The following is a 23,449-nucleotide window of genomic DNA, read 5'->3' as shown; positions in this document are numbered from 1 at the left end:
TGGCTCAGTTGGTTAAGCGACTGCCTTCGGCTCAGGTCATGATCCTGGAGTCCCGGGATCGAGTCCCACGTCGGGCTCCCTGCTCAGCAGGGAGTCTGCCTCTCTCTCTGACCCTCCCCCCTCTCATGCTCTCTATCTCATTCTCTCTCTCAAATAAATAAATAAAATCTTTAAAAAAATAAAAAATAAAAATAAAAATAAAAAATAATAAGTTGACCTCCATAAAAATTTCACCAATTTATACTCTCACCAGTGGTGCATGAATACGGCCAGGTCTGTTTTTCTGATTTTTCCAATCTGTGAGGAAGGAAGAAGAGCCTCATTTTTTTTTTTTTTGAAAGATTCATTTATTTAGAGAGAGAGTGAGTGAGTGGGCATGTGAGCGGGGGAGGGGCAGAGGGATAGGAAGAGAGAGAATCCCAAGCAGACTCCCTGCTGAGCCAACAGGGGGCTGATCTCAAAACCCTGAGATCATGACCTGAGCTGAAATCAAGAGTCCAACAACTTGTGCTTAAGCCTTATTAATGGTTTCCTTTAGTGTTCAAAAATCTGTAGCATTTATGAAGTCAAATCAACCTTTTCTTTTGCAGTTTCTAGGTTTTCAGTCTTGCACAGGAGGAATTTTTCAGCAAAACTTAAGTTTTTTACTGTATTTTTTCTAATATGTTTGCAATTTTGCTTGTTATATTTGTTAAATTCACTTGGAAATTATTGTTCTTTAAAATGCAAGTTAGGATTGAGCTTAGTTGTCCTTATCCTTATTAATTTGTCTTTCCCAACTTATTTAAAAATATCACTGCTTTCATACTCTGAAAATCCCGTATGTGCGAAGTGTAGCTGGATGATCCGTTCATCCGTTTACCATTTCTTATGTTGGTAATACACTATTTTAATTACTCAAGCTTTGGGGCACCTGGGTGGCTCAGATGGTTAAGCGTCTGCCTTTGGCTCAGGTCATGATCCCAGAGTCCTGGAATTAAGCCCCACATCGGGCTCCTGGCTCAGCGGGGAGCCTGCTTCTCCCTCTCCCTCTGCCTCTCCCCCTGCTCATGCTCTCTCTCTCTGTACCTCTCTGTCTCAAACGGGGAAAAAAAAAAATTAAGCTTTAATATATGTTTTGCTGTCAGGTAAAGCAAGTTCTTCTAAATAGCTCTGTTTCAAAACTTTTAAAGCTGTTTTGTGCTTTTTCTCCTTCCAGAGGAATTTCAGATTTAGCTTGTCAAATTCCATAAAAAATCTTGATCCATAAAAAAATTCCTCGAACATTTTTTAATAAAAATTTTCAAACATATAGAAAAACTGAAATAATTTTATAATGAACATCCATATACTCACCACCTAGATTTTACCATTAACATTTTACAATACTTGCTTTACCTGGTGGCATTTTGATTGTGATTGTAATTTTACTGAATTTAGAGATTAACCTAGAGAGGACTGACATCTACATAATTCTGAATCTTTGCCTCCAGGAATACGCTGTGATTCTCCATTTATTTAGCTCTTTTTTGTTCTTACTGAAGTTTGGTAGTTATTGTCATAAAGATTTTGCACATGTCTTACAGAGGTTTATTCTGAGATCATTTCTGCATTTGGTGGTTTATGTGAGTGGGCTCTTCTCCCCACCCCTACCCCCCGTTTCCTTCTCTAATTGATTCTTTTTGGCATATGGGAAACTTAATGGTTCGTGTGTGTGTGTGTGTGTGTGTGTGTGTGTGTTTTGCAAATGTGTCTCATCATCTTACCCCATCCTCTTATTAGTTACAATAGTTTTTGAGTAGACTTTCTCACTAGACAGTCTCTTCATGTGCAAATAACACCAATTTGTCTCATCTCTCTCTCTCTCTCTTTTTACTGCTTGTCCCTCACATTTTTAAAAATCATATTTTACTGTCTAGGATCCCATTACAATGTTAAGTAATGATAGTGGAAATTCTTACCTTGTTCCTGACTTGAATATTTCACTATTAGGTGTAATGTTTGTTGGGGTTTCTGGTAGAAATCCTTTATCTAAGAAAATTTCCTTCTTTTTTCCTTCATTTCCTTCATTTGCTGAATCTTTTCAAGAAGGAGAGTTTAGACTTGAACAACACTATAGACCAGGTGGACCTAAGAGACATACACAGAACACTCCACTCAACAACAGAATAGGCACCTTTTTCTCAAGAGTACCTGGAACATTCTCTGGGATAGATCACATAGTAGGACACAAAACAAAGTGTTAGCAAACTTAAGAAGATTGAGATTTTACCAAGTGTCTTTTCCAAACACAATGAAATAAAACAAGAAATCAATAGCAAAAACTGGAAAATCCACAAACATTTGGAAATGAAACAACACACTGTTCAACGACCAATGGGTCAAAGAAGAAATCACAAGGGAAATTAGAAAATATCTTAAAATAAATGAAAACAAAAACATGGGGGCGCCTGGTGGCTCAGTCGTTAAGCGTCTGTCTTCGGCTCAGGTCATGGTTCCCGGGTCCTGGGATCGAGCCCCACACTGGGCTCCCTGCTCAGCGGGGAGCCTGCTTCTCCCTCTCCCCCTGCTTGTGTTCCCTCTCTCACTGTGTCTCTCTCTGTCAAATAAATAAAATTTTAAAAATCTTAAAAAAAAAAAAAGAAAAACATACCAAAACTTATGGATGCAGCAAAAGCAGTATTAAGAAGGTCATTTATAGTCATAAATGCCTACATTAAAAAAAAGGAAGGGGGTGCCTGGGTGGCTCAGTCGTTAAGCATCTGCCTTCAGCTCAGGTCATGATCCCAGGGTTCTGGGATCGAGCCCTGCATTGGGCTCCCTGCTCAGCAGGGAGCCTGCTTCTCCCTCTCCCTCTCCCACTCCCGCTGCTTGTGTTCCCTCTCTCGCTGTGTCTCTCTCTGTCAAATAAATAAATAAAAATCTTAAAAAAAAAAAAAGATCTCCAATCAACAACCTAACGATACACCTCAAGGAACTAGAAAAAGAAGAATGAACTAAACCCAAAGTTAGCAGAAGGAAGGGAATAACAAAGATTAAAGCAAAAATAAAATACAGAATAGAAAAACAATAGAAAAAATTCAATGAAACAGAGTTCGTTTTTTTAAAAGATCAACAAAATTCCACACACCCTTTATTTATTTATTTATTTATTAAGGATTTTATTTATTTGACAGAGACACAGTGAGAAAGGGAACACAAACAGGGGGAGTGGAAGAGGGAGAAGCAGGCTGCCCGAGGAGCAGGGAGCCCGATGCAGGGCTCAATCCCAGGACCCTGGGACCATGACCTGAGCCGAAGGCAGACATTTAATGACTGAGCCACCCAGGCGCCCCTCACACACACTTTAAAAAAAATCGGCACACCTTTAGCCAGACAACAAAAAAAGAGAGGGAACCCAATAACAAAAGTTAGAAATAAAGAGAAGACAGTACAACTGATGCCACAAAAATAAAAAAGATCAGAGGAGACCATTATGAACAATTATATGCCAACACACTGGATAACCTAGAAGAAATGGATACATTCCTGGAAACATACAACCTACCAAGATTAAATCATGAAGAAATTAAAAATCTTGTCAGACTTATAACTAGTAAGGAGATTGAATCAGTAATCAAAAAGCTCCCAAAAAAGCCCAGGACCAGAGAGCTTCAATGGAGATTTCAACCAAAGATTTAAAAAATGATTAACACCAAACCTTCTCAAACTCTTCCAAAAATTGAAGAGAAGGGAACACTTCCAAACTCATTTTATGAGGTCAGCATTACCCTGATCCTAAAACCAAAGATACTACATGAAAGCTACTGACCATCTCCCTGATGACTATTGATACAAAAGTGCTCAACAAAATATTAGTAAATCAAACTCAATAGCATGTTAAAAGGATTATGCACCATAACCAAGTGGGATTATTCCTGGAATGCAAGGATGGTTCTACATATGAAAATCAATGTAATATACCACATTAACATACTGAGGGATCAGAACCATAATGATCATATCAATTGATGCAGAAAAAGCACTTGATAAGATTAGCCATCCTTTTGGGGCACCTGAGTGGCTCAGTTGGTTAAGCATCTGCCTTTGGCTCAGGTCATGATCCCAGGGTCCTGGGATCAAGTCCTGCTCAGTGGGGAGCCTGCTTCTCCTTCTCCCTCTGCCATTCCCCCTGCTTGTGCTCTCTGGCTCTCTCTATCTCTTTGTCAAATAAATAAAATCTTTAAAAAAAAAAAAAGATTAGACATCCTTTCATGATAACACTCAACAAACTAGGAAGGTAACTACCTCAACATAATAAAGGCCACATATGAAAAGCCCACAGCTAACATTATGCTTAATGGTGAAAAACTGAAAGCTTTTCCTTTAAGATCAGGAGCAAGTCCTGGTAAGCGCTGTGAATTGTGCAAGACTGTTGAATCTCAGATCTGTACCTCTGAAACAAATAATGCAATATATGTTAAGAAAAAAAAAGAAGAAGAAGAAGAAGGTAGCAGGAGGGGAAGAATGAAGCGGGGGAAATCGGGAGGGGTAGACGAACCATGAGAGACGATGGACTCTGAAAAGCAAACTGAGGGTTCTAGAGGGGAGGGGGGTGGGAGTCTGGGTTAGCCTGGTGGTGGGTATTGAGGAGGGCACATTCTGCATGGAGCACTGGGTGTTAATGCACAAACAACGAATCATGGAACACTATATCTAAAACTAATGATGTAATGTAGGGGATTAACATAACATAAAAAAAAAGATCAGGAGCAAGTCAAGGATGCCCACTCTCACTACTATTTCAACATACTACTGGAAATCTTAGCAGAGCAATTAGTCAAAAAAGTAAATAAATAAAAGTCATCCAACTTGGAAAGGAAGTCAAATTATCTCTGTTCACAGATGACATGATCATATATGTATAAAACTGTGTAAAGATTCCACAAAAATAAATGTCAGAACAAAAGAATTCAGCGAAGTTGTAGGACACAAAATCCACATGCAAAAATCAGTTGTGTTTCTGTATACTAACAGTGAAAAATCCAATTAGGAAAACAGTCTCATTTACAACAGCATCAAAAGAATAGAATAATTAACTTAATTAAGGAGTCAAAAGACTTGTACACTAAAAACTACAAAACAGTGCCTAACGAGATTAAAGAAGACAAATGAAAGGGAAGACATCTCATGTTCATGGATTAGAAGAATTAGTATTGTTAAAATGCCCATACTACTCAAAGCCATCTACAGATTCAGTGCAATTTCTATTAAAAATCCTAATGGCTTCTTTTTTTTTCCAGAAATAGGGAAAAAAATCCTAAAATTCATATGGAATCTCAAAGGACCTTGAGTAGCCAGAACAATCTTGAGATAGGGAAGCAAAGCTAGAGGCCTAATACATCCTGATTTCAAAATATATTAGAAAGGTACAGTGAGGGGCGCCTGGGTGGCTCAGTTGGTTAAGCGACTGCCTTCGGCTCAGGTCATGATCCCGGAGTCCCGGGATCGAGTCCCGGGATCGAGTCCCGCATCGGGCTCCCTGCTCGGCTGGGAGTCTGCTTCTCCCTCTGATCCTCCCCGCTCTCCTGTGCTCTCTCTCTCTATCTCATTCTCTCTCAAATAAATAAATAAAATCTTAAAAAAAAAAAAAAGGTACAGTGAGCAAAACAGTATGGTACTGGCATAAAGATGGACATAGATCTATGGAACAGAATAGAGAGCCCGGAAGTAAAGTCTTGCATATATGGTTCCATGACTCCCAACAGGTGTGCCAGGGCTACACAGTGGAGAAAGAGTAGCCCCTTCAACAAATGGTACAGGAAAAACTGGATCTCTGTATGCAAAAGAATAAAGTTGGACCATTACTTCACACCATATACAAAAATTAACTCAAAATAGATTAAAGACCTAAGCATAAAAGCTGAAACTATAAAACTTCAAGAAGAAAACATAAGGGAAATCTTCATGACATTGGTTTGGTAATGATTTCTTGGATATGACATGAAAAGCACAGGCAACAAAAGCAAAAGTAGACAAATGGGACTATGTACATAAAACTTAAAAACTTGTGCACCTCAAAGGAAACAATCAACAGAATGAAAAGGTGACCTATGGAATAGGAGGAAATATTTGCAAGCCATGTATCTGAGAACGATTAGTATCTAGAATATATAAAGAATTCCTACAACACAAAAAGGAACCTGACTGAAAAATGAACAAAGAACTTGAATAGACATTTCTCCAAAGAAGCTATACAAATGGCCAAGTATAAGAAAAGATGTTCACCATCACTGATCATTAGGGAAATGCACATCAAACCAAGTGAGATATCCCCTCACATCCGTTAAGATGGCCACCATCAAAAAACTTCCAAACAGAAAATAACAAGTGTTGGCGAAGGCGTAGAGAAATTCATTGCAGTGGGAATGTAAAATGGTGTAACTGCTATGGAAAATATTATGAAGGTTTCTTAGAAAATCAAAAGTAGAATTACTGCATGTCCACCAAACCTACTTCAGGGTATATATTCCAAAGTAACAAAAGCATGGACTTGAAGAGATACTTGTATACCCATGTTCATAGCAACATTATTCACAATAGGTAAAACATGGAAGCAACCTAAATATTCTTCAGTAGATGTGTGGATAAAGAAAATGTGGTATACGTGTACAATGGAATGTTATTCAGCCTTAAAAAGGAAGGAAATGCTGTCAATTAGTATAACATGGATGAACTTTGAGGACATTATGCCAAGTGAAATGAGCCAGTCACACAAAGACAGATACTGCATGCTTCTACTTTTATGAAGTATCTAAAGTTGTTGGACTCATAGAAGCAGAAAGTAGAATGGTAGTTGCCAGGAGTTAGGAGGGGGAAAGGGGACCCATTTTTGTTCAGTGGGTATAAATTTCAGTTTTGCAGATGAAGAGAGTTCTCGAGATTGGTTGCACAAGAAAGTGCATATGGTTAACTCTATTGTACACTTAAAAGTAGTTGAGATGGTAAATTTTATATTACATGGTTTTCACCACAATACAAAATTGAGGGTATAATCTTATTAAATGCTGTTTTGGTTTTTCTCCTTTATTAATGAAACTAATTGTTTTTAGAACTTTCCTAATATTGGGGTGCCTGGGTGGCTCACTCAGTTAAGTGTCTGCCTTTGGCTCGGGTCATGATCTCAGGGTTCTGGGATCGAGCCCCACATTGGGCTCCCTGCTCAGTGGGGAGCCTGCGTCTCCCTCTCCTGCTCCCCCCGTGCCTGCTTGTGTACACACTATCTCTTTCTGTCAAATCAATAAATCAATAAATCTTTAAAAAAATAGTAAAAAAGAAAGAAATTTCCTAATATTTAAGATGCTCTTGCAATCTTGGTATAAACCGCAGCTTCATCTGTGACAGATGAGCCAAGTTCCTTAATATATGGAGGACTCTCTACAATGCTAAACAAAATAAGTCAGAGGAAGACAAATGCCATATGATTTCACTCATATGTGGAATGTAAGGCACAAAACAAAGGAAAAAAAAAAGACAACCCAAAAAAACGGACTCTTATCTATAGAGAACAGCTGATGGTTATCAGAGGGGAGGTGGGTGGGGGGATGGGGAAAACTGTTGGGAGTGCACTTATGATGAGCACCGAGTCCTATATGGAACTGTCGAATCACTGTATTGTAACCTGAAACTAATAGAGCACCACTGTATGCTAACTATACTGGAACTAAAAAAAAATAGATGGAGGACTCTCAAAATCCCATAGAAAAATGGACAAAAAAAAAATTTATTACAAAATGTCAGTGATAAGTGAAAAGTTTCTCAGCCATGCCTATAAAGAAATGCAAGTTAAAACCATAGTGACCAGTTTTTTATGTACCAAATTAGCAAAGACTGGAAATAGTAATAATATGCAGTGGTAGTGAGGGCACTCTCATTCTGTGGTGGTGAGAGTGAAAATCAGCATCTATTTGGAGGGCAACTTTGTATTTTTTTTTTTTAAGATTTTATTTATTTATTTGATTGAGAGAGCAGGCACACAAGCAGGGGAGCCAGCAGAGGGAGAGGGAGAAGCAGGATCCCCGCTGAGCAGGGAGCCTGACTCGGGGCTCGATCCCAGGACCCTGAGATCATGTCCTGAGCCAAAGGCAGACGCTTAACCGATGAGCCACCTAGGCGCCCCAGGGAACTTGTATTTTCCTAACAATATTTTACTAGTCAGAAATTCTTGTTTTGTGTTTAAGTGGGCTCCATGGGAGCCCAATGCGGGGCCTGGACTCATGACCCTGAGATCAAGACCTGAGCTGAGATCAAGAGTTGGATACTTTATCAGCTGAACCACCCAGGCACTCACTCCCTGGTCAGAAATTCTTGTAAGAAATTCAGAATTTCAGAAATTCTCAAAGGCACAAAAATATATGCAGGGACAGTTACTGAACCATTGCTTGTAATAGTTTAAAAACTGGAGAAATGCAAATGTCTATTAACAGCTAGGTTGGTGAAGTAAATTATGATGCCATAAATTAGATTTATGATTCCATAAATTAGATCTATTTTATGATTCCATAAATTAAATCTAATTTATGATTCCATAAATTAGAACATTGTTTAAAAGAGTGAGATATACTGTAGACTCTGACACTCTTCCCATTGTCGTGGGAGGAAAACGAGCAGAACATGAGTGTAAAAATACAACTCTATTTTTTGTTTTTTAAAAAAGTGGTTATAGTAATCTGTGCCTAGAAAACAAATTTGAAATAATGGACACTAGATTGTTAACACTAGCTATCTTTGGGGTGAGTAGGGCGGATATTCACTGTTCTTCATTGTTTCTGAGAGAGAGAGAAATTTTTACATAAAGAGCTATTTTGGAAGAGGAAGTAAAAAGGATAAATTTCAATGTAAATTTATATTGCTAACCATTTTTTCATAAAGATTTTACTTATTTATTTGGCAGAGAGCCAGAGCGGGAACACAAGCAGGGAGGAGTGGGAGAGGGAGAAGTAGGCTCCCTGCCAAGCAGGGAGCCCGATGCGGGGCTCGATCCCAGGACCCCGAGATCATGACCCGAGCCGAAGGCAGTCGCTTAACCAACTGAGCCACCCAGGTGCCCCATCTAACAATTTTTTTTTAAAAAAGGGAATGCTACCTGCCAGTTTTTGTTTTGGAATGAGTTAAGATTTATTTACATATGGTCTATTATATCACATGACCAACTTCTAAATATGTTTTCTGACTTTTTAAAAGAATATGAAATTGGAAGACTGTGGGTGTCACTGTTAAAGTCGCCGGAGACAGCCCGGTCCTCAGTGTAGCCCAGGAAACCTTGAGGACCCCCCACACTGAGAACCCCCGACTTCTACACAGTTTCCATCCCAGATGCCTGAAGAAGGGGAGGGGCTTGGGGAGTCCTGCCTTGTCATGCACCATCAATAAAGTATACTGTACCTACCCCCAAAATATGAAGTTGATTACTATAGAATATTCGACTATTCCCACATCTGTCAAACTAGTCTCAGGTAGTAGTCACATTCTCTGCCTCTAGTGTTGTTGTCTACTTGATCTTTCAAAACCACAGCAGCATGTTCCAATCTCTCACTGTGGTTATGTTTCTGTAACCCTGTCAGCTGCTCCCATGATTCCTGTTTTCACTGATAAATCATGGGCTGTTTAGGAGGCCTGCGGCCAGACTTGAAGTGAGTCTGCTGAGGGTCGCATTTCTAAACCTTTGAGTCGTCCTGTTGAGCTTACTGTCCTTCCAGTTCCTACCTCAGAAGGAATATAAACTCATATTTTTTCAAGTCCCGCATGTATATTTTGTAGTGTTGAAATGTAGTGATTATTAGCTGCAACTTCGCTAATTTAGTGAATTGATCAATTCTCTCTCAATTCCCAAAGACAGATTTTTTAAAGTTACATGCTTTTGTTCTTATTTCATTAAAAAAATTACAAGACAGAGTATAAAAAAGATTATATAAAGAATGATGAACATGCAGTTGTCATCTGGACCTTCTCTGTGAATCTTTGGCAGTGTAAAACCTTGCATGTATATCAAGCCCACGTCACTCAGGGCTTGACTTAGGAAACAATGTGTTTCCACATGGTAATTAAGATCTCATTTGTCAGAGTTGGTCCATGAATGTCTTCTGGACGAATGGTTTTCTAGATAAGTGGGGCTTTACCCTTTAAGTAACCCTTTTATTGGATACCCTTTCAAAAGTGTATGACAAATAAACCCAAACTTACCTAAATGGGTAATGTTGCTAAAAATAGCCCCATGGTAAGCATCCAGGTGGTAAGTAGATAGGTGTTCACTGAAGAATTCTTTCAACTTTGTCGTATGTTTGAAAATTTTCGGGGCGCCAGGGTGGCTCAGTCGTTAAGCGTCTGCCTTCGGCTCAGGTCATGATCCCGGGGTCCTGGGATCGAGTCCCACATGGGGGTCCTGGGATCAAGTCCCTCATGGGGCTCCCTGCTCAGCGGGGAGCCTGCTTCTCCCTCTGCCTGCTGCTCCCCCTGCTTGTGCTCTCTCTCTCTGACAAATAAATAAAATCTTTTTTTTTAAAAAAGAAAATTTTCCTAATAAATACTGAGGGGGAAAAGATCACTTTGGAAAGTCCTGCGACCCTTATTCCAACAGTGTTGTGGTTACTCAGAGAGCTCAGTGTGTGGAGTAGTTAAGGCTATAGGCCCTGGAGCCGGACTGCCTGGTCCTGTGCAGCGTCTGCTGCTGCCTTAGCTGCCCTTAGTGCCCTTCAGGCAGGTACTCTACTTCTCTGAGCCTTGCCTTTCTTGCCTGGAAAATGGGAATGATAATAGTTCCTGCCCCAGAGTTGGTGGTGGGAGTGAACTGAGCAGATGTGTATGCGGAGCCTCCTCCGGTACTGAACACTCCACGGTGGCTGTGCTGGCCACTGCCCCCATGACCGTTATCTTCCATTGCCTTCCGCGCCAACCACTGGCCACTCAGAATCACTAGGAGTGCTACTCTCCTTGATCATTGGCTTGAATGACAGTTTGAGGCTACTTTGAGACTTAGTTTTGAATGACATGGGAATTTTTCTCCAAATCAAGTCCATCTTTATGTTGTCCACTTTCCCAGTCTTTGCAAGTAAAATACCAGGAACGTGATTTAACGCTTCCTTGATGAAGCCCAGCCCCATCCCAGACCTCAGTGGTGGCACTCTGGTGTTGGTGCCCTGTCGGCGGGGCCCTGCACTCTCCTGCTCCTGAATTCTGCTGGCCACCCGCCTCAGGAGAGTGCAGGTCTCCTCGTTCGGGCTGGTGCTGCTTTCAGCTGGCGGCTCTGCGTCCTCTCTCCCCTCCTCTCCACCCTTCTGTTCACGACCACTGCCCTTCACCTCTACCCAGGGCAGAAATAAATATTACCAGGGGAGGTCAGGCAGTATTACAAATAAATGACGTCCCCTGAATAGGGACCTCACAAGTGGGAAGGATGCCCCTCTTGTACAGAACTGAGAGTTTTAGGGCTCCTCTGCCCCTCTCGGGTTTGACCTTTTAATGGTTTTTAGCATATTCACAGGTTTTTTTTGCAGTCATCATGACTAAGAACATTTCATCACCCCAAAAGAAACCTTATACCCATTAGCAGTCACTCCCCATGCTCCCCCACCCTCAGCCCTTGGCAACCACTAATCTATTTTCCGTCACTATGGATGTATCTCTTCTGGGCATTTCTATGTGACGGAAAATACATCCCAATATGTGGCATTTGGGGGCCGCCTACTTGGAGTTAGCATGTTTCCACCTTAGTTGTAGCATGTAATGATACTTCATTCCTTTTTATGGCTGAATAATCCTCCATTATATAGACATACCAAATTTTGTCTATTCATCCATCTGTTGATGCACATTGAGGTGGTTTCTACCTTTTAGCTATTACTATGATGTCATGAATATCTGTGTACAAGTGTTTGTGTGAATATATTTTTACTTCTTTTGTGTGTATACGTAGCACTGGACTTACTGGGTCTTATGGTAACTCTATATTTTAACTTTCTGAAGAACTGCCAAACTGATTTACAGAGCGACTGTGCCAATATACGTACATCTCACCGGCCACATAGGAAGGCTCCAGTTTCACCCCGTCTTCACCTGTGCGTGTCGTTATCTGTTGTCGTGATGAAAGCCATCCTGGTGGGTGTGAAGTGCTATCCCATTGGGGTTTGGGTTTGCATTTCCCTAAGGACTAATGATGTTGAGCACTTTTATATATGCTTATTGGCCATTTGTAGATCATTTTTGGAAAAATCTCTATTTAAATCCTTTACCTGGGGCGCCTGGGTGGCTCGGTCATTAAGCGTCTGCCTTCGGCTCAGGTCATGATCCTGGGGTCCTGGGATCGAGTCCCACATCGGGCTCCCTGCTCGGCAGGAAGCCTGCCTGCTTCTCGCTCTCCCACTCCCCCTGCTTGTGTTCCCTCTCTGACTGTGTCTCTGTCAAATAAATAAATAAAATCTTAAAAAAAAAAAAATCCTTTACCTATTTTTTAATTGGGTTATTTATCTTTTTATTGTTGAGTTGTAAGCATTCTTTATACATTCTGGATACAGGCCCCTTATCAGATATATGATTTGCAAATAAACTCTCCCATTCTTTGAGTGGTCTTTTTTACTTCTGTGATGGTGGCCTTTGGAGCACAACTGTTTTTGATTTGATGGAGTCCAGCTCACCTGTTTTTTCTTACGTCACTTGCACTTTCAGATATTCTATTTAATGTCCTCAGTGACTTATCTGAAAATCCGATTTGCTCACTGGATACATAACTGCATTATTGTTAGTTTTCCTGATTTGGAATCACAAAGCACTTGGTTTAAGATGTCTGCCAATAATATACAGAGGCTCTTAGAAATGTTGATACTTGTTGGGCTGGTAAATCCATTTCTGTGCATTTAGCCTCAGGAAATAATTGGATAGAAGAAATACATCCTATATGCCCAGAGGTCATTTCACTGTCACTTGTGCGAGTGGGACCTTGGAAGCCTCTTCAGTAGCAGAGGAGGGTGATTACGTTCATAGTGTGACGTTATGAGGCAACTATTGAATATTATCATTATGAAGCTTATTTAATGAAAATGTTTATATTGGAATCTTCAATAAAAAAACAAAACACATGTGCCCACTATGACTAAAATATATATAGGATATTTGAAGATATTTGGACTAGGAGGAAGGGTACACAAAATTATAGATAGTTTTATGGTCTTCCATTTCATTTAATATTGATATTTTATCTTTGCAATTAAAATATAAGTAAAAAAAATGTGTGCCTAACATTTCAGATCAGTGAGAAAAAAGGTGATGAGTGGTGAAGTCTGGTGTGTTTATCCTTGTCCCACCCCAGCTGTTTTTGTGATAGGAATTATTTTTTATCGCCATGATCATCAGGGTGAGACTTGCAAACAGAAAAATAGTTTCTGTGTGTAATTAAGAACTTGAATAGAGGGCGCCTGGGTGGCTCAGTTGTTAAATGTCTGCCTTTGGCTCAGGTCATGATCCCAGGAGCCGAAGGCAGACGCTTAACGACTGAGCCACCCAGGTGCCCCTCTCTTCACATTTTGATATCAAATCTAAACACTGATGATAATGTGATTTTTCAATTAGAATTACTATTATTTTAGTCATTATTAGCATTACAATTTGCTAAAAGAAAGGTAATGATGATTATGGTGATATTATGTTAATAATAGGGGCCACAGAAGCTCTTTTCTCATGGCATCTCATGGAAGAATATATTTTACATGTAAATAAACCGATCACCCCAGTGTTTGAAATAAATTTCAAACGGATCAAAGATTTAAAAAAAATTTTTTTAAGGAATAATAAAGGCATCAAAGGAAATAAAAAGGTCAGCACAATACAAGGTCATGTGTAGAAGGCCTACCTGGGGTGAGGCCACAGGTTGAGGTGCTGCACCCAGAGAGGGAATGTACAGCTTGCTGTACCACAGACTGGGTCTGTGGATCCCCTGTGCTTCTGACCTGGGGCGCCGCCTGAGGGACAGTGGTCCGGGGTCTAGCCAGTAACTCTAAGGCCGTCCCTCCTCAGTGCTGGGAATGGGTGTGATAGGGCAGCAGGCAGGGAAAGGCTGCGGAGAGAGGCCCGGCTCCGGTGGCGCCCCCCCCCCCTGCCCTGTACACACTGCAGCTGACTTTGGCCTCTGGGCCTGACTTGGGAGAGGCAGAGGCGGTGTCTTGTTCTCATATGTGGGAAGGCTATGAAAAGAAAAACCCTTGTTGGCCCAAACATTTAAACAAGAATTACACTAGGATGTTTTGTTCTCACTCTGACATGGTCAGAATTAATTTGGAGATCCAGAAGAGGATTATTTTGTTGTTATTGTTGTTGCTTGGTTTTTGAATCTGAGTTACTTAATACAAGAATACAGAGGGAAAGAGAAAACAAAACATATGTCTTAAGTCTATCAAGTGGTATTGGAACATCCTCAGGTCATTCTTCAGGGCACTACTTTGTTGGTGTTTGAGGGGCTGCACATTCAAGCTGCTGGTGAACTTGTTGAGAAAAGGCCCCCATGGTAGAAGGCAAGCTGCGGGCTGGGTCTGGGTGTCTGGAAGCACACCGGCAGAGCCTAAGAGATCATAATCATTTTTTTTCTTCCTCCTTAGGTTTAATAGGAAAAACTTGCTTCCTGCAAACAACCGAAAAAACTGCCCTTGGAAACTGTTTCTTTGGCCCACATGGAGCAGCTAGAACTTACACTGTGAGGCCCTTGACGGGACGAGCTCTCACCCCCTGATCAGCCAGAGTGATTGTCGCCATGGCCAGCAAGAGGAAATCCACCACCCCGTGCATGATCCCTGTGAAGACCGTGGTGCTGCAGGAGGCCAGTGCGGAGGCCCAGCCCGCCGAGGCGTTACCTGAAGGCCCCCAGCAGGAGCTGCCCCCTGAAGTGCCTGCTGGCAGCAGCGAGGCTGCCCAGACGTCGAGCAGTACTGACGGCCCCGCCCTGGCCAACGGGCACCGGAGCACTTTGGACGGCTATTTGTATTCCTGCAAATACTGTGATTTCAGAGCCCAGGACATAACCCAGTTTGTGGGACACATGAACTCAGAGCACACAGACTTTAATAAGGATCCAACTTTTGTATGCACTGAATGCAGTTTTCTGGCAAAAACTCCTGAGGGGCTTTCTCTGCACAATGCTAAGAGTCACTCGGGGGAAGCCAGTTTTGTGTGGAATGTGGCCAAGCCAGACAATCATGTGGTCGTGGAGCAGAGCGTCCCCGAGAGCACCTGTACTCCTGACCTATCAAGTGAGCCTAACGCCGAAGGGACCGACGGACAGGCCGAAATCATCATTACCAAAACTCCAATCATGAAGATAATGAAAGGCAAAGCCGAAGCCAAAAAAATTCATACGCTCAAGGAGAACATCCCCAGTCAGCCTGTGGGTGACACAGCCTTACCAAACCCATCGGCCGGGGAGACCGAGGCTAAGGAGGGGGACCACCCCTTTGTCAATGGGGCAGTCCCGGTCAGTCAGCCAGCCACCAACTCGGCCAAAGGGCCGCATGCGGCCAATGGGCCCCTGCTGGGAGCGGTGCCGGTTCTGCCGGCTGGCATAGCGCAGTTCCTCCCCCTGCAGCAGCCGCCTCCCCTGCATGCCCAGCACCACGGCCATCAGCCGCTGCCCACGTCCAAGTCCCTCCCCAAGGTGATGATCCCCCTGAGCAGCATTCCCACCTACAATGCGGCCATGGACTCCAACAGCTTTCTGAAGAACTCGTTCCACAAGTTCCCCTACCCAACCAAAGCTGAGCTCTGCTATTTGACTGTGGTCACCAAGTATCCAGAAGAACAGCTCAAGATCTGGTTCACAGCCCAGAGGCTGAAGCAGGGCATCAGCTGGTCCCCTGAGGAGATTGAGGATGCCCGGAAAAAGATGTTCAATACGGTCATTCAGTCCGTACCCCAGCCCACGATCACCGTCCTCAACACGCCCCTGGTCGCCAACGCCGGCGGTGTCCAGCACCTCATCCAGGCCGCCCTCCCGGGCCACGTGGTAGGGCAGCCGGAGGGCACGGCGGGCGGCCTGCTGGTCACTCAGCCGCTGATGGCCAACGGGCTGCAGGCGCCCAGCTCGTCCCTGCCGCCCGCCGTCACCTCGGTGCCCAAGCAGCCCACCGTGGCAGCCGTCAACACGGTGTGCTCCAACACCACGTCGGCAGTGAAGGTGGTCAACGCGGCCCAGTCGCTGCTCACGGCCTGCCCCAGCATCACCTCCCAGGCCTTCCTCGACGCCAGCATCTACAAGAACAAGAAGTCTCACGAACAGCTGTCTGCCCTGAAAGGAAGCTTCTGTCGGAACCAGTTCCCGGGGCAGAGTGAGGTGGAGCATCTGACCAAAGTGACTGGCCTCAGCACCAGAGAGGTGCGCAAGTGGTTCAGCGACCGCAGGTACCACTGCCGGAACCTGAAGGGCTCCAGGGCCGTGCTGCCCGGCGACCCTGGCGCTATCGTCATCGACCCCGGGCCCGAGGCGCCCTTCTCCCCGTCATTGGCCAAGGCCCCCGAGGTGCCCTGCGTCCCACCGGCCGCCACCCTGGCCACCCCTCCTTCCGCCAGACGCCAGGCCTGGCACCAGACCCCTGACTTCACGCCAACCAAGTACAAGGAGCGAGCCCCCGAGCAGCTCAGAGCCCTGGAGAGCAGTTTTGCACAAAACCCCCTTCCTCCCGATGAGGAGCTGGACCGCCTGAGGACTGAAACCAAGATGACCCGGAGAGAGATTGACAGCTGGTTCTCGGAGAGGCGGAAGAGAGTGAGCGCCGAGGACCCCAAGAGGGCTGACGAGGGCACTGCTCCAGAGGAGGAGGAGGACGAGGCGGGAGAGGAGGAGCTGGGCGGGGGGCCGAGGGTCCCCGGGGAAGACGGCCCCCTGGAAGGGCTCGGCAGCCGTGCGCTGGCAGAGCGCAAGGTCAGCCCCATCAAAATTAACCTTAAGAACCTGCGCGTCACCGAGGCCAATGGGGCCAACGGCAGGAGTGAGCTCCCGGGGCCGGGGGCCTGCGAGCCCGAAGAGGATGGGCCCGGCCAGCCGGCCGAGCAGCCCCCCGGCAAAGCGAGCTGCAAGAAGACGGCCCAGCAGCGGCACCTGCTGCGCCAGCTCTTCGTGCAGACGCGGTGGCCCAGCACCCAGGACTATGACGCCATCATGGCCCAGACCGGCCTGCCGCGGCCTGAGGTGGTGCGCTGGTTCGGGGACAGCAGGTACGCCCTGAAGAACGGCCAGCTCAAGTGGTATGAAGACTATAAGCGGGGCAACTTCCCTCCAGGGCTGCTGGTCGTCACCCCTGGTAACCGGGAGCTGCTGCAGGACTATTACCTGACGCACAAGACACTGCGTGAGGGGGACGTGCAGAGCCTCTGCGACAAGACCCAGATGAGCTCCCAACAGGTCAAGCAATGGTTTGCGGAGAAAATGGGCGAGGAGACCCGGGCTGTGGCGGACACGGGCAGTGAGGACCAGGGCGCCGGCGAGCCTGCAGCCATTCACCAAGGGATGGGGGACGCGTATTCGGAGGTGTCAGAAAACAGTGAGTCGTGGGAGCCCGGCGCCCCTGAGGCCAGCTCGGAGCCCTTTGACGCCCCAAGTCCCCAGGCTGGACTTCAGCTGGGTAAGGAGCCCACGGGGGCCGGGACCAACCGCTGTGGGGAGAGCGGGGGGGTGGGGGGTTGGCCTGAGGGGCCATGGGGGCAGCTGCTGTCCCTAAGCTCCCTGACAGTGGGACCAAGTGGCCGGCTGCTCCAGGGGCACCTGGCAGCAGAAGCCATTAGGGCATAATGGAATATGACCTACACTATGATGTGTTTCCTGTGTTGTTAGAGGAAGGAACATAGTGGGCCTACAAAGGTGCAAGCTTTTCTAGATATTTCTTAGGAGTGGGAGAATAGGTCAAAGCACCATCAGAGTCAGACAGAACCACAACCCCCCGGTAGGAGAGAGCAACAGGACTGCTGAGGAAATTCAACTCAGAATGGCAAGCAAAAGGAAAGAGGAGCTTGGATTGCCTTTAGATGTGGCAAGTGCTTTTATTTAAACGGTGAAAGTCCTGTAATTTGCATTTGTTGCTCTTTCTGGTTTGGAGAAATGGAAAATCATCTTCCCTCTTAGACAGATGGAATCAAAAGCTTGAGTTTTGTTCCTCAGTTTCTCTGGATCATATCCCAGGTATTAGCACTTGAAAGAAAACTTTAGAAGATAATTTATCGAAGATAGCTTTAAAGCCACAGACAAGTCACTTTGTCGGTATCGGGTCCTGACCCCCGGGTTCCCAGCCTCCCCTTTCCCTCCCTGTCCTTGGGTGTTTGCCTCCTTAGAGGCCTCATCACAGCATGGCCAGGAGTCCATGCAAACTGAGCATCTGGATTCTCAGATTCTCCGATTTGGGGACCTTTAGAAGTTGGTTCTGGGGCCGGTATTTCCTGACTTGACCTTGTTTTCCTCCAGGCCCCCATGAGTCAGTGAGGACCTCACAGGTGGTGGTGGGCTCCAGGAAACAGGACTAGCTTCACAGGGCTGGTTGCCTCGGGCACCTTCTCCAGCACTGGGTGTGCCCCTGGGGAATGCCCATCCCTGGCTTGCAGGCAACTAGAACAAATTTCTTTTTCTGTTTGTTTAAATTAAAATTTCACTGAAGTATATTCTTGGGTAGCTGGAAATAGGGTGGTGGTTACACAACCTTGTGAATGTATTTAAAGCCATTTAATCGTACATTCAAAAATGGTTCAAATGGTAGCTTTTATGCTACGTATATTTTATCACAATTAAAAAGAAAAAAGCTAGGGGCGCCTGGATGGCTCGGTTGGGTGACTGCCTTCGGCTCAGGTCATGATCCTGGAGTCCCAGGATCGAGTTCCGGGTCGGGCTCCCTGCTCAGCGGGGAGTCTGCTTCTTCCTCTGCCACTCCCCCCTTTCCTGTGCTCTCTTTCTCTCTCTCATTCTCTCTCCCTCAAATAAATAAATAAAATCTTTAAAAAAAAGAAAAGAAAAAGCTAACCTGGAAGTGGGGCGAGTGGGTTTGAGTTATAAGCACTGACCCCCCTCTGCTCCTAAATCCACCGCTGGGCCAAGTGTGATGTCCCCGGCGGGACAGAGCAGGCGTGGCACTCTGGCCTCCCCCTCTTCTGTCTGAAGCAGATAACCCTTGGGTTCAGGAAGCGCTTGTCTGTGTGTCTGTACTTGGTTTCTCCATGGCCAGCCTCCGTGCAAGGGCCAGGTCGGCGAGCGTCACGGACCATAGGCCTCTGAACAGCCCCGCCGACGTTGAGCGCAGGGGTAGAGGCCATCGGTAGAATGGGGACACTAGCCCCCGCAGCTGTGGTGTTAGAACATGGGTTCTGGAGAGCCGGTGGGGAAGGGCAGGACGGGGCGGATGAGGACAGGGCTCCGGGCCAGCAGTGGCCTGGGCTTCGGCGGCACTGGGCCGCCGGAGGGTCTGCAGGCCCTGCCCGATGTAACCCGCATCCTGTCCCTAAGCGGCACATCCTTCTTCCCGGTCCCTGGGAAGGGGCTGGCAGGAAGGCAGGGCTCCTGGCAGTAACAGGGCCCCAGAGCCAGTGCTACCCCCCTGGTGTGGCGAGGACTGGGCTGCCGGGGGAGTGCTGTACAGGAGTGGCGGCTGACGTGGAGGTGACAGGCCTGTGTTTTCTCCTCAGAAACAGACTGAATTTGAACAGATTACTTCGAAGGACTGGCCAGTCCGGGATGCCGCCTGCCACGTGGAGGGGCTCAACCCGACTCTCCGCTGCCACGTGCTGTTCCCATGCTCGCTGCCGCCGCCGCCGGCCGGGCACGCACGAGAGCTTCTGGAGGCCTCGCCGCCACCGCCGGCCTGCCCCCACCGAGCGCGCCAGCAGGGAGAGTCGAGTGCTTGTCAGTTCTTCCTCCCGCCATGTAGGACCTTTCCTTTGCCTTCCAGTGGATAAAATAGTTCAGATTTCATATTCATAGACACGGAATCAAGTTTTTAACCTATAAATCCGCCTATACACATTTAATAAAACGTCAGATCATAAACACTTTCATTACATAGGAACTTTGGTTAGCCAGCAGCACATTGTCTTACATCATCTCTGAAAATGCCCTGTGTCTGTTCTCTGGGGATCACGGGGGCCACGTGTCCCCAGCACGCGCGGACCTGGGGCTGAAGCCCTAGCGACCCCCCACCCTCCGCTCCTCGGGGAAGGCAGTACGTTTGCCGAGGCAGCTGCCCCCGGGGCAGCCACACTGGGGCCTGCCCGCCTTGCCCTGGCCTGGGGGCAAATCGGCCCGGCGCCCGCCTGCAGTCTGGAAATGGACTGCTCACCTGATAGTGTTTGCTCACCAAGCTCTTAAGTGGTTCCAGCCATCCTGCTTGCTCGTGGGAGTTTGAATCACGGACCAGAACTTTTCAGTTATCGGGTCAACTTCAAGAAGTATTTGTTGTTAAGCCTGATGTACTGACCGATGTGCCCACGTTTTTGTTGTTGTTTTTCAATCTAGATGTTTTGAGAGTGAGAGGAAAATTGAGAAAAGGAACGCGCAGGGCTGAACGTAGAAGTACACGGCCCCAGCATGTGGCTTTGGCTGCTGTGGTCTTCGGAGCCCTACCCACGCTCCCTTCAAGGCCGCCAGTGGTCTGGGAAGGAAGACTCCAGCAGCCGGGAGTAAGAGCGAACGCTCTGGGATCTGGGGAGCCAGGAGTGATCAGAGCTGGGGTGGTCCTCGGCACAGAGACCTGCAGATGGGGGTTCCTGGCCGGGCACCCAGAGTGCTCATGGCCCCCGTGCCGAGGGCCTGGCTGGGTGCTGGGCATCGCCGGACAGGCCCTTGTGAGGATGTTTCTTAAGTTCTGCATTTATATCCCCAGATTTGGAAACAAGATCTCTGTCTACTTTAGTCTAATCCTCATACCATTTTTTTTTTTTTAATTGAGAAAAATCACGGGAAAAGGTGCTTTTGAAACACTGGGAAACTTGCTTACAAAGCTGTACTACTTGGTAAATCCCTATTTCCCCCAAAACTGGCTGTTCTGAGAGCAGCAGGTGAAAGTGGGGCAGGCAGAAGTCATCATGTCCCCAGCAGCTCCGCTCACCTCCTGGAGACCACCTGCTTCCCCAGGCACCAAGGCCTTGTGAGCATGCTCCTTCTGGGCCCAGGCTGGGGGAGCAGCACGAGGCAGCCCCAGAGAGAGGGCAGGGGCTTCGGGCACGACAGACTGGTGGTTGGGTGGGCGCTGTCCTTCTCCCCAACCCCACCCAGGAAATGAACTGGGTGGGGCACCTTGCTGGCTTGGCTCCAAGGGCAAAGATGGTGGTGGCAACTTCTGCCTTCCAGGAGAGGGCTTTCTCTGGAACCCAAAAGCTCTTGAACCCCTGTTCTTCTAAAGTGTCTTCTGCTCTCCCAGACCCAGTAGGGACCACCTCTGAGTAGTTTGAAACGTGACGTGTGAGTACTTGGCAAGTTCTGCGCCCTGTGTTTGTGTCCTTTCCATTTGAGTGTGAAGCTGTTTAGCCCCAAAGACCTCGTGGCAGAATTGCCAGCGGTGATTGCCTTCCTTCAGAGAACAGACACCTGGAATTTTTCCTTTAGGGTTTGTGTACATGCAGGTTAATTTATATATACACGTAGATACAGTACAGATAGTCATTTGATACTTTACTAAGAAAATGTCCACCTGAGGTATGCACCTGAGGAAGCTCGCCACCGCGAGCTGTTGGGGAAGGGAGTCTTGTGTTGGAGGGAATGCTGGTACCCAGGGCGCAGCCGAGGCGGCCCGGCCGGAAACCAACTGAGTGTGGGAGACACCAGCCTGCCAGCCTCACTCCCAGAGCCCCGCACTGGCCAAAGGGCTTTAGAGAGGATTTTCTTGGTTATTTAATTTGTATTCATATTTCATTTACAACCCAAACAGCAACACAAAAAATAAATTACATGGTGGACAAGTTCACGCAGGACATAACGACCCAGCCTCGGCCCAGCCTGTCTTTAGAAGGTGGAGAAGCTACAGGCCTGCCCGCCTGGGCATGTTTTCCTCACATCTGTTAGCCCTGCCCACAAAAGGCAAGACTGCCCAGGTAAGGACCCCAGCAGACTAGAGAGTCCCTCCTCCTCAACTTGGACCAGTCTCCGGTCGTGGACCGGAGCGAATAGTGGGGTTGAAGCCTCACGCTCACAAGAACCACGGTTCGAGGTGATGGCGAGAGAGACAACTGGGTCATTGAGCCAGTGCCCAGGGCTCTGGGTGCTTGGGGAACACAGCTAACCTGGCACAGAGACCCACCCCGGCCCGGAATGTGTGGGGGCGTGGCTCCGCGGCAGTCCGGCCCGTGTCCTGTCACAAGACAGATCACCGTGGTTTTGCACGCCCTCAAAGGGTGTCTGGGCTGTTGCCTGCAGCAGGTCGCTGGGCTGCAGAGTTGAGAGGTGGGGTTAGTCTCTCCTGAAGGAAAGCCTCATGTATAAGGTGACTCATCTTTCCCCTCTTCTCTGTATGCACTTGGACTTGTCAGAGATCGTAAAATATTTCAGTGTTTCTTGTCGCCTATGTCAGGCACATGTTTGGTTTATTCTATTTTTTACATGGGGTTGTAGATTCAGTTGTAATAGTTGAAACCAGATCATCATTCTGATAAAGGAAAGCTGGATTTATGATACATATACCTTGCATATTTTGATTACTTCTTTTAATTCTTGACTATGAAGGAGCTTTTTGATTTGAGAGGAGAGTTCTCATTTTCAGGAGTCTCAGGTTCCTGAAATAGAGCACCCTGGTTGGATGGCCCTGTTGGCATTTGGGGTTTGGTAGCGCCATGTGACTTAGGGCTCCTGGCCTGGCCTGGCCGAGTGACTGGCAGCTGTCCCGGTGGACCAGAGCCTCGACCGGAGGCTCTGCTCCCTGTTCTCCAGAAGCACGGGTGTGGGAGCTGGGCAGTGTTGGCCCGTAGCTTGTGGGCTCCCACGTGCATGGATGGCGGCGTCCCTGCTGGCTGTGGGAGGCTGTCCCACGAGGAAGTTTCAGCGTGTTTTCCAGGCAGAGATGTGGCTCTTCATCCTGCTCAGTGGGTGGCCCAGTGACAGGTCCTGTGTCCCCTCCCTGTCCCCTCTGGCTCTGGGACATCTGTGCCAGGCTGCCTTCCATGGAGGCTGGGTGCCCGCGCCCTCTGCACCTCCCCCCGCGGCTCCCGGCTGGGCAGCCTGGTCTCCCTCCTGTAAGCCCTTTGCCATTGGGGCAGCTTTGTTGGTGTAAACCTCACAGCCCCAGTGGATAAAGGCGCTTTGTAGGAGAGGAGAACCGGCCAAGAAGAAAGCGTCAAACCAAACCAAACCTGGATTTGGGCTTTTTCTAATTTTTCCCCCTTTTTCCTTGCTCAGAGTTTATCTGGGGCAGGTTATTGGTTTGACCCACACCTTTTGTATTAAGTTTAAATTTTCCTTTATCCCATCGATGTGCAAAGCTCAGATGCTGGAGAA

The 23,449-nt window shown here is 46.7% G+C and overlaps 1 protein-coding gene across 1 annotated transcript in view; it reads left to right on the top strand.

The window, feature by feature from the left end:
- ZHX3 (zinc fingers and homeoboxes 3) overlaps positions 1-19,681 on the top strand; it is a 123,768-nt gene extending 104,087 nt beyond the window's left edge. Inside the window, exons 3-4 of the mRNA XM_021688967.2 lie at positions 14,601-17,612; positions 19,654-19,681. Coding sequence (XP_021544642.1) covers positions 14,753-17,612; positions 19,654-19,664 — 2,871 coding nt within the window. The 5' untranslated portion in view covers positions 14,601-14,752 and the 3' untranslated portion in view covers positions 19,665-19,681. The remainder of the gene's footprint in view (positions 1-14,600; positions 17,613-19,653) is intronic.
- Positions 19,682-23,449: the final 3,768 nt, after the last annotated feature.

The sequence above is a fragment of the Neomonachus schauinslandi genome, chromosome 10 (assembly GCF_002201575.2).
Source record: "Neomonachus schauinslandi chromosome 10, ASM220157v2, whole genome shotgun sequence".
NCBI lineage: Eukaryota > Metazoa > Chordata > Mammalia > Carnivora > Phocidae > Neomonachus > Neomonachus schauinslandi.
Note: the sequence above shows the minus strand (reverse complement) of the source record. Positions and strands in the feature narration are given on the sequence as shown.